Consider the following 12029-nt stretch of genomic DNA (forward strand, 5'->3'; position numbering starts at 1 on the left):
ATCAGAGGCAGGCTTCAGCCCTGCTTCGGGCTGTGGTTTCCCATTAAAACAAACTCAGCTGATGTGCCTAAAGTAACCCTCATTTTCCACTGAACTGACATGCACTATAGGGACCTCAATTTCTATATTAAATATTAAATAATATTAAAAGAAAAACAAAATTGGATTTGCCTTTTCAGGAAAGAGATGTTTATTAAAAAAAAGAAAGTCAAGATTATAATTCAAGGCAGAGCTCCACTGCAATTCCCCGAAGTGACATTTGCTAGGAAAAGCCAAGACTACAGTAGCTGCGAGCTCGCCCAAAGCCAGCGCTCCAAACCCCACCCCCACCCCCACCCACCCCCACCCCCACCCCCAGCGACGACCACGAGGACGAGGACGAGTCCTACAGGGGGTAGCTGCGGGGAGGATGCCGGAACCTCGATCCCTCCCCTCAGGACACCCTCCCCACCCCCACAGACCACCCAGCCAACTCTCTTTCCTTCCCAAGTACAGTTAGGGACAGGGGAGCCGCTCGCTCCATTGCAAAAGGCCCTCCTCCCTCTCCCCAGCAGAGACGGCGCCAAGCTCTGCTGACCGTGTACACCTGACCCAAGGAACAGCCGGAAATTTAAAAAGTGAGTGTAAATCCACGAAGGGGCTCTTCTTCCCCAGGCGCCAATCAAACCTTGGAATCCTCTGCCCAGAAAAGGTCCTGCCAGAACTTACCCTACTGGGATTCAACTCGGAAACAGATAATTCCTGACCGAAGCAGCATTTTAGGGGATGATGGAGACGGGTGATTGCGTCCAGTGATTCTGGACTGAGGCTCAGGGTAAACTCCCGTGGCTCTCTTTGGAGGAATAAGGGTAGGAGGCCCCTCTCCCGGTTCCTGCTACCCTAATGTTCTAAAATCTCTCACCGACCCAGGGGTCGAGGAGGAACGGTGCCCGTTCCACAGTGACAAACACTCACCTCCCTCAGGCCTCCGCTCACGCCACCCTCTCAGAGAGGCGTGCTCTGGTCGCCCTGTCTAAAGGCGCAGCCCGTTCCCACCCCAGCACCGGGGCTCCTGACCCCACGCACCCGGCCTTCTTTTTCTCTGTGGCACTTGCCACCCGATATACTACGCGTCTCCTTTTTCCGTCTGTTGTCCGCCTTTGGCCGCTAGAATGTAAGCTAGGCGAGGGCAGGGATGCCATCTTGCCCCTTCTCTGCTGAGTCCCCGGGGCCCAGAACAGGGCACGGCACAGGGTAAAACACTCTTAGATGGATTAATCAACTGGGTTTGTTTCGCGTTTTTTAAAGGAGCAACAAATAATAATTGCACAAAACACTTTCCTCTCTACGGTAATTATCAGCCAACCAACTCAAAAGAAGTATTATTTGGTCCAGAGTTTCTCCCTCTCTCTTTTTTTCTCTCCCTCTCCCAGTCAGGGATTTATTAAAATTAAACAGATTAGATGGAGCTCCTGATACTAAAACTGCTCAGCAAAGCCTGCGGTGGGGAAGTGCCGAGCAAACACCAGAGACATTTGTCTCTAAATTGCTCTAAATACCTTCTGCAAATGAAATTCTAACCCAGCTGCGTTTGAGAGAAAATGAGGAATAACTGGTCATTGTCAGTGGAAGAGAAGATCAGGCAGTTATAATATTGCACAATATACTGGGGCAAAGGATCTCTCGGCAACCATAGATTTTGTCTCAGGTTACCCCGGGTAATCAGCACAGCTTTTAGGCTCAGCTTTCCCGAGCTTCCATGCTTTGATGAGGGAGCTGAAATCCCCAAGCTTTTATGATTAATTACTCCCCATAGGTACACATATTTCAAGGAAAAACTCTTTTATGGCATGATGGCTGCGGAGTGGAGAGGCCGGCCAACGCACTCCAAATTTTAATAACCGCCTGCTGATGGGGGGCGAGCACAGTGCCGCCAGCACATGCACAGCGCCCCTCACCAACTCAGTCGAGGGGCCGCCCCCGAGGCTGCCGCTGAACAGATGCCTGTCGACGGAGAGCTTCAGGCTCCTTCTGCCCAAACCCCAAGGGCGCAGGCCCGGGACGCGATCCCGCAAGCATCTCTTTGGTGGGATACAGACCGAGGAAACACCACCAAGCCACTCCGTCTTCTATTCCAGCCACAGATGACTTAAAGCCCACAACCTACAATTTTGAGGCTAACATTCCAGCTCCTAAAGGAAAAAGAGTTTGGTTGGGGGATGGGGTCGGGGTCGGGGTCAGGGCGGGGAGATACCTCACCTCTCCCCCTGCTCATGGTATATAAGGGCATTTATACAACTTTCCAGCTCTCTAGAAAATTAAATGTTCAAAGAATGAAAAGTCAGATTTCTTTTTTGTTGTTGTTCATTTTGGGGTTTGTTTTGTATTTTACAAAAACAGAAAATTATCCTAAATTGCAACAGAGCCAGAAGAGATTCTTTCTGCTTTGGACAATATTGAATTTGTCAAGACCCATTTAACCCCCGCTTACAGAAATACCATAAAACCAGTAATTTACCACTTCAATCTGTAAATCAGACTGACCCCAGGCTCGACCTTAACCTGACCTTGTTTAGCCATCTCATTTCCCTTGCCCTTCAATTTCTTTCTCCCTGGTTCTTTACTGAGGCAGCTGACCTCCTAACCTGAGGCCAGGCATTGTGTAGCCAGGGTCGTATCATCAGAAGAACAGACCAGAAAACAGAAGTCCTCCACAGTCCTATCCAGTGGGCCTCGCCTTGTTGCCTGTGCCAGGCTGTCCTGGGCTACGTTGATGGCCTTACATGTGGTGCTCGATCATCCAGGTGGCATCACCTCTCTGCTCCACCGTGGGGAAAGAAGCCTGCATTCCCTCTGGGGGGCTCCCCTTCACCCCCACACCAGTGGGAGGGCTACAGGAGGTCCTCTCGGCAACACCGTGGATTCCACCTGCCCCGTCCCCAGCCCCTTTCTGCAGGCCATACGACATGGCCGTGGGAAGCTGTACCTTTCTTCTTGAGGAATGCTCTCCTGGTCGCAAGCGGGCTCTGACGGACTCGGGAATTCTGTAGAAACTTCACTGCTGTGGCAATCTGGTTGGGGAGATAAAACAGAGAAGAAAAGTAAACTTCCATGGTCTGAATTTCAAGATTCAAAATCCTACCAGTTTATCCCCAGGCCCACAGAAATAAACGCACCGCTGTGGTCAAATTTATAACCAGCTATTTCTCACATTGAAAATCTACCTAAATAGGGGCGCCTGACTGGCTCAGTCGGTGGAAAATCCAACTCTTGATCTCAGGGTTATGAGTTCGAGCCCCGTGTTGGGAGGTGGAGACTACTGAAAAATAAAATCTTTAGAAAAATAAAATAAAATAAATATAAATAAAATAGACCTAAATAAAAGACTACGTTGGTTCCCACTGGCTTCCTGTATCTGATTCTCTCAACCTAACTGTTAAGACCTGCAGGAATCCTTTCTTTTTCTCCTTGTTCAAGCTGATTCTTCACACTCCTGGGCAGGGCAGGTAGCCTTCTCCTGGCCACACGCATCCATGTCCCTATGCTTGTGCTCGTGCTATGCCCTTTTTCTAGAAGGCGGCCCTTTCCCACTTCTACCTGTCTAAACATTGCATGCATACACACACACACACACACACACACACACACACACACACACCAGCACAGCCCTTTTATAGCCTGTGCTAACTCCTCGAAGCCTTCCCTAAATAAGCAAGCCATCTCTGATCTCCCCATTCTCTTAAATTCTTTAATGCTTGTAGTGTGTACCGTATAATTGAAGACATAATTATACTGTCTTCTAATGTTCAGGCTGCCTCCCCAACTACACTGCAAGCATCTGAAGAGAAGAGACCATGCTGTCTCCACAGAGCCTGGCAAAGTGCTGAGCGCAGACCGGCTGGGAAGGATTATATAAGAGACACCGCGCACAGCCATCCACGCTGGTCCCGCTTATGCAACGGAGCTCAATTCTGAAGAGACTTCAAAGGACAAAGTTTGGGGTTTCATGGCTAAAAGCTGACAGATTGACAGATTATCTCCCTACGTCTGGTGATGATATTATTCAATGAAATCTTCATATCTTCAAATAAGCCAAGGAGGGGGTGGAAGGCAGCGTGCTGAAGGCATTAACCTTCGCATCACTCAGCACACACAAAGTGTGTATTTCCACGCCGCTTGTGTGCTCTCTGTCCCGGGCACTAGTGCAACGGGTGGGAAATGCCAACCTGCCCCAGAGAGGGAAGGGGCTGTTTTAAATGACTGGGCATTACTCATCTCATCAAAACCAAATGGGTAATAACATCTCATGTTACAGGTAAAGTCATCAGACCCTAGAGTTCCCTCCTAAGTTGCCGAAGGAAAAAATTTCTAAGGGACCAAACATAAGGAACTTTTCTAAGATCCTGCAGACTAAGGACAGCAGCTATGCAGCGACTGTGGCTACAAATGGAATACAACTTACAAACAGTCTCCTCATGTTTTATATGAATTTAATCTTGCGACCAGACACACTTCTCTGATAACAAAAGATGACGATAAATTAGAAAGAAAAACAGAAAGCCAGGCAACTCCCTTATATATTTTCCCTTGTAGTCCCTCTACTGGAGGCCTGCCGGAGACAGTCTCCCTAAAGGATGAACTCAAGTGTCCCAGGCCTTCGGATTCGGGCCCGTCAGCGGTAAGACACAGCAGCGTTCCCGGAGCGTGGCTGTCATCCATCCAGCCCTGCAAACCTATTAAACCCCATCATGAGCTGCAGTGGTAACCAAACAGCTCCGGACTGGACGGAAATCATGCTCCAGATTCTAGAGCCCAAAACTCCATACGCGCCCCCTCGGTCCCTCAACCACCTCTCCTCGGTTCGCACCAAACTTTAAGAAAAAAAAATGTGACCAACATCTACAAAATGATACAGTTTAATGAAGACACGGGAGAAGGGAGAGAGAGAAGACAGAAGAGGGACTGGGGAGAAGGAAGGAGTGGCCACGGGACAAGAGGAGAAAGCAGAGGAGCTGACCCACCAGGGTGGGCAGAAGAAAGGGGAAGGGGAGAAGCCAGAGGGGGGATGGGGAGGGAGGAAGGAGAGAGACAAGAGGAAGAGAGCCCCATGTCCAGGAAGGGGTGGACAGCTACACAGTCACAGGCCCCCCCAGGGTCGATGCCCATCGGCACAGCTCTGATGGCTCGGGGGTGACCGCCCTTCACCTGGAAAAAAATACACCTGCCACACACACGACAATTACGACACTGGTATCACGCGGCGGTCTCCGCACGCGGCGGTGTGTGCACCAGGTGTCAGAGGGAACGTGGATGAGCAGGTCTTGAGCAGCAGATAGTAACAACACAGCTCCTCTCATTTACCCACAGAAGCGCCGACCTTTCCTTCATCCTTCCAAAATTTTCCATGATGGAGAAAGAAAACAGAATCCCACCACTAAAATGCACAGGTTTCACCTTGCTTTTTTAATATAGTCCTTGGTATATGCATTTCTGGTCAGAGAGCAAAGTTCTGATGGGTTTAATGGTGCACTCAATGCAGTGCTTGGCGCATTCCATCAATTTTTTTTTAAAAATTGCATCTCTTATTTCTTTAAATACATTAATCAGCCTAGTGTAGGCAAAACGGATCCATCGGACAATGCAATAAACATGAATTATCATCTATCCAACACGCATAATGGCTTAAAAATACATAATAGCAGGTGTAGTTTAAATGATTAGTTATTACACCTGTGGTGGGTCTGATTCAATTGGGAAAAATCATCTTTAATAGGTTAAAAGGTTTAGATCACCATGCTTTCCTTAAAGTGGCTGTAGAGAGGGAATGATGGAGTGCTCTGTCATTAGTAATTCATTTAAGAAAAACGTGGGGGATATAGCAAAGAACAGCATAAACGAGCGAATCCAATTTAAACATCAGGTAAAGTAGAAAACACCTTTTAAAAAAGCAAGATAAATGAATTCGGGAGGGAGATGAAATTGACGTATTTATTTTAACGGGAATTTGACAAAGTCCCGGCACACTTCAAACTTGCAAAAATATGAACAATTTCTTTTAAAGTTTCCATTCACTAATTTCAAGCCATATAAAATCATGCTGCCAAACACCTACATAAAGTATATTTGGGACTTGTTTATGTTCCTCTTGATCTCTGTCTGAAAATGCAGGCGACAGGCAAATCACATATTTAACAGCATCGATATCACTACGCCAGATGCAAAAATATAAAGCATCCAAACTAATAGCCTCAACATAATGTGCTGAATAAGAAAGATACCCAGATAGGCAGCTCCAGGTAAGTGTGAACATATGAAAACCTCTCTCCTCCTTCCACTAATTATTTCTTCAGCTACTCTCTACTCTCCCCTGCACCCACCGCACGAGGAACTGGAGCTACCATACGGGGGAAAGGCCTGTCCAACCCGGAATTTTACATGCCCGAGAGCCATCCACAGATGGTAAAAGGTTTCCCCAAATCTGTACCCATAATGCAAAGATTTCAGCACACTAAATAACTGCTGGGCACGCTGGGTTTTGCAGCTTTCATTCACCTATTGTTGGACACTTTGCATTAACTTCATGAAGCAATTCAACTGGCTCTTCCTCTACAGAGGGTCGACACACACAGCATGCTTTTGTTGGTCGAAATGATGGGGTGCCTGCAGCCTGTCCTGTATTATCGTTTGATTTTCTAATTAGGAGATGAATGCGACTATTCATGGGTTATATTTGTGCCCAACTAAATTACATAAATTCAGGCCAAATCTTCCGCCTCAATGTCAAAGATGTAAAACGGAGACAGGAACTTTATTGCACATGTTGTGGGAGTGCAGCAAGCCAGGGAAAATTCTGGCGCACAGCACCTGATGCCGTTGTTGGAAGCCACTTGCCGTTGAGTCCATGAGAAACACGGAATCGTTTTTCCTTTCTCCTCCTCTTGCGCTGAGAGTTCCTAATGAGCGCACCTCGAATTGCCACTAGCTGGTATCATAAAAATACGGGTGACGAACTCAGAGGAAAACAGAAGCAAAGTTTCTCGCCACCCCTATTCCTGTGACCTCACCTTCCACCTCCCTCCCCCAAAAAGCAAAATAAAACCACCCTGTCACCGTCAACTCCCGAGTGTTAGGGAGATTTGATCATTTTCACGGGCCTGTCACTGAAAGCCAGAGGTAAAGCCACGATGCAAGCAAGGGGAGTAACCTCCCCTCTGCAATGGCTGCCCCGGAGGGCCTGCTGCAACCCAGGGGGAAGAGGGGCCTTTGGACCCCGGATGACTGGCCAATTGCAAGAGACCCTTGTTTGAGAGCCCAGGATTTGTACTTGTATAAATCAATGGACTACAGCATACTCAGGGGTGATCTACGATGAACTATGTGCTGTTAAATGCATTGTGCAAGATAAGTAATCCCTGGTGAGCAGACTCGAGGTTCCGACAGTCTTCGCTGAAGAGATGCGTCCTGTGTGCTTCCCGCTCTCCTACAGAAGACCCACACGCTGTAATCTTCAGAAGGCACACTTTCTTTTCTGCACGAGGGGGACGGGAGAACAGAGCTTGCCTGCTAGCGACCCCGGGGTGTGAGGAAGCCTTAGCACTTTGCACCTGACACGTAAACCTGATGCATTGTCTCCAGTGACACTTATTTGGAATGCCACCAATTCCAGCACTCCTGTGGGCTCCGTACACATCTATCTCCTAAAACGTGAGCATTCATTAGCCATTTTAAAATATTAAAAATAGTCAAAAATTAATGACGCTAACAACCAAAGCCAAGTCCTTTTTCACCCAGAGAGATCACAGCCAGAGGGCAAAAGGAATGACCGAGGTGCGGGCCCGAAGGCCCACCCCAACGCTGCAGTGTGGCACGTGCGTGCCTCAGAAGATTCCATCGCCTGTGAGAGGTTCCTACGCTGGTACTCTAAAGCAGATAGATACCCAGAATCCTGTTAACAAGCGTCAGACCAAAGCCAACTCGGGTTTTAACAAGGACCGACTTTAAAAGCCGGGCAGTGCGGAGAACGAGAGCACCCTCTTCAAACAGAAATGCTGCATTTTAGTAAGAAATCAGTACTCTGTCAGGAGTTCCTTGACAAATATGGTCATCGGTGGCACAAGGAAATAGTTGCAAAGCAGCTGTTAATCAGGGAAACACATCGTAGAACGCTGATGCTAGCACTCGTGAAAAAATGCAACGGGCTAATTATGAAGCTATATATCTCACTAAAGAGGCCGTGTTCCTCGAGATTCCAGGCAAAGCACTCTCAAATGCAGGGTCCTAGGACAACATAATTCTGGCTCTCTGCATCCAGAATCCCCTCTAATCTGCCAGTTCCCAATCCCGGGGCTCTCCGTTCTTTTTCAATCCTCCACACTCTCCCTCTTAGCTAGGGAAGGGGCTGAGAAGGGTGACCACCCTGGAAGCGGGGGTATCCACGGGCCACATTCCAAGACGCCGTGCGTGCGAGCGAACACACCCACAAGGTGTCAGATCCTGAACCGGAACGAAAGAGAATCTACGAGCACGCACGAGAAATGTCAGAACCCTCATTCTAAGCGTGGCAGGAGGGCGAACGTGTGTGAGCTGCAAGCGAGGGGAGCCGCGCCCCCCCACCCCCAGTCGCCAAAATGAAAAAGGAGGAATAAAAAGGAGAAGCGGGAAACAAAAAAGAGAGACTGCCGCGTCCGAAATCCCAAAGGGAGGAAGGAGGGGGACCGGCAGAAAGGAAGCTGCTCTGAAGAGTGTTGAGGTGCCACGCAGGGAAGCCGAGGGGGCTCGCAGGCAGGTGAGGGGAAAGTTAATATGCACAGGAAGGCTCGGTCAGCCAAAATTCAATACGATCCCCGTGCAAGGACAAGGAGGGATACGGCTCCCCGAAACCAGCCGCGTGGGGGTGGGGGGAGGGGCGCCACCGAACGCTCTCCGCTCTCCGAGCAAAACCACTGGAATGGCAAGAGGGGAATAACCTTGAGGTGGACACGCGGCTCAGGCAGCCCAAGCGCGGAACCAAAGTGCCCCCTAGCCGGAGCCGGCGGCCGCGCAGGCCAAGGGCGGCCGCTCCGCTGACTCGCACAGCCCCGGTGAAGTGTTTTCACTCAGGGAAAATGAAATGTTTTGCAAGATGAAACAGAATGAAAATTGAGGTTTTAGGTAATTACTAGTTGGCATTTACATATCACGGGCTGGTTCAACACCTATTCATTTTCCTCTTTTATTTTCAATTTTTTAAAATTGCTCATTAAAAATGAACAGATGACAGTGACAGGAATTTTTTTTTTCACTCTTTCTCCTTCTCTGAGGGTTACAAAATCAAGAGGCACATTTAGCCCCGTTTATCTAGAGTTAACACACACACACACACACACACACACACACACGTACGTTTCATTTGCATCAAGGGGGGAACGGAGGGGGGAAAGTCAACAAAAGCCAGGAAGTTCAAAAATACAGACGTCGAGTTGTATTGTACTTGAGCCAGCCTCCTGCACCTGGGTAAGGAGCGTGCTAGCAAGTGCCCTAGCACTCAAGGAGTTAAAGGAAAGAGCCTCTCTTCCAACTTGGAATTTCCTGGTTTTTGTCACTGTGTCCTTCCCATTGTTGATTTGGGTTACAACTCTATACTAATTAAGCCTGTGGGCCCTAATTTCCTTTGTTTTACTTTCCTCTGTCCTTTTGTTTTTCACATTAAAGAAATAAAATATCTCTGGTGGAAGTGCACAGGAGTTGACACGATAGAATGTAGTATTTTTAAGGTCTACTGTGTAAATCTGCATTTAGGGAATTCCAAAGCACGCATTATTGACCCTAGCCTCTCTTAAAACACGTTGATATATGTAGTAAAAGCCTTTATGAAAAGTGGCAACGCCGTGTGCACAAAAACTACCTTTCAAAGTGAAATACCTCTATGTTTAAATTGTTTTCTTCTTGGCCCGAGTTAAAAATATTGCGTGAACTGCTTGTCAGAATGTCATTGTTTTCTTACTTGATTAAACTAGTTCTTCCAGAAATGTGTGTGGAAATCAAAAAGCATCTTCAGCCAACATGCACTATTTCATGTCAAGTGACGGTGGCTTTAGGGGCATAAAGGGTGACTCTGGAGAGCGCAGTGGGCGCCAGCCTCCAGCCGCCAGGAGCTGGTGCAGTTGGGCAGCAGAGCCTGAAAAGCAGAGGAGCTGCTGTCGCTGAGCCTCACTGTCACCGCATCGCAGAAAGGGCTGCGGTGCACACACACTTGCCGGAGAGGAAATGAAAACCCTTGCTTCGGGGTTGAGAAGATCAAAGTTCCTTTTTAGGAAAGGTTGAGAAGGAAAAGGATTTTCTCCTTCAGGGAGAAAGAAAAGCAAATTTAAATGCCTTGTCCCCATGCATCCCCACCTGAATTTAGATAGCAGCCCCTCTAATTTTTGATGCAACCAACAAAGCAGTTACCCAAAGAGGGGAGGAAAAAAGGATGACATTTGCCTTTTCCTTGGCTTTGAAATCCAACTGGCAGCAAATTGTTTGAAGTCCTGCTTAGAGAAGAAACTGTAATAGCCTCCATACTGAAAAGAAGAGGAAAATGCCATTATACACGGATCACGGTAGCAGTGACCTCAGCAGAGAAGGCGAACGAGCCGGCTGCAAGTCAGAGGTCCGGCCTGCGTGCCAGGAACAGATTTTAAAAGGTTTACGTGCCAGAGATGTGTGGCAAGAGTTGGGTGCTCGGTCTCAAGAGACACCAAGAAAAGGCAAGGAGTTCAATTTCTTAACACGGTGTCTTTCAACAGCTCCCCGACTGCTCCTTCTGCCAGTTTCCCTTGGTTTTTATATTTTCGATATTCCTCTAATTTCCCTGTGCTGTTAAAGAGGAAGCAGAGAGCACCCGGGCTTCGTGTTGTAAAATTAATGAAGGTGTCAAGCTGTTGAGTTGAATCACTCCGAAGGAATGTAATGACTCAGTGTCCAAGATGCTCCCTAGGAGAACTCTGAGCTCACTCAGTGACGGTGGCTGGTGACTCCAGCACTAAAAATATGTAGCATTCGGTCTCCAGGACCTTCTTGATGATACCGTGGCTTCGACTTCCCGGTTCCTTTCTCTCCAGCATAGGCTGAATGTTACGCTTTCTGAAGGTTACTTCTCTTAAACTCCAGTACTTTTCAGATGCTTGGCAGATGAAACAGTGCTTTGGTTCCCACCTCTTCTGAAGTCGGGGCCAGATGAAGGAGATCAGGAAAGCCCTCTCTGGTCATGCACTACTGAGATGTGCGATGATTAGGAAGGGGACGGAGGTTATGTCACAGACAGACAGTTTCAAGCATTAAGTCATCACTGGGGGGGGGGGTTAGACACTGAACAGATGACCACCAAGTGGCATAGGACAGGATCCCTTCAGGATGGTTTAGCTTGCTCAGAGGGCAAGGAGATGGGCTCTTGGATTCTATGGAAGATAAGCTCTGGACCAAGAAATTCTGCCTACAATCACCCCCCATACAGTACAAAACTAAAACCTGTGAATGAATGAATGAGTGAATGGATAAATAAATTAAAAATAAAATAAAATAAAACCTGTGAGGTGACACTAAATGACATTCCTAACATGCATCCTACAAAAAAACGAGAGAGAGACTGAATGGTAAAAAATAGATTTGGGGCACCTGGGTGGGTCAATTAGGTAAGCATCCAACTCTTGATTTTGGCTCAGGTCATGAACTCACGGTTCATGAGATCAAGCCCCACATTGGGCTCTGCACTGACAGCACAGAGCCTACCTGGGATTCTCTCTCTCTCATTCTCTCTCTCTCTCTCTCTCTCTCTCTCTCTCTGCCCTTCCCACATGTGCATGCATGCTCTTTCTCTCAAAATAAATAAAAAATAAACTTAAAAAAATAGATTTGAATACAAAAGAAATAGTCACAGCCTAGAAATAGTTTGAATGATAAGATAGCAAGGAAGAAATTTAAAATGACAAATGTCATTACTTACAATAGCCAAGATATGGGAACAATCTAAGTGCCCAATGGATAAATGGATAAAGAAATTATTATGTATTCTCTCTCCCCCGACTCACACG

General features: G+C 47.6%; 1 protein-coding gene across 2 annotated transcripts in view; it reads right to left on the reverse strand.

Moving 5' to 3' along the window:
• The window catches only part of PEX14 (peroxisomal biogenesis factor 14), a 145688-nt gene that overhangs the window by 84498 nt on the left and 49161 nt on the right, over positions 1–12029 (reverse strand). For both annotated transcript variants that reach the window (XM_058719112.1, XM_058719111.1), the window contains exon 3: positions 2966–3050. In XM_058719112.1, the coding sequence (XP_058575095.1) occupies positions 2966–3050 (85 nt within the window). The remainder of the gene's footprint in view (positions 1–2965; positions 3051–12029) is intronic.

The sequence above is a fragment of the Neofelis nebulosa genome, chromosome 2 (genome assembly GCF_028018385.1).
Source record: "Neofelis nebulosa isolate mNeoNeb1 chromosome 2, mNeoNeb1.pri, whole genome shotgun sequence".
In the NCBI taxonomy this organism is placed as follows: Eukaryota; Metazoa; Chordata; class Mammalia; order Carnivora; family Felidae; genus Neofelis; species Neofelis nebulosa.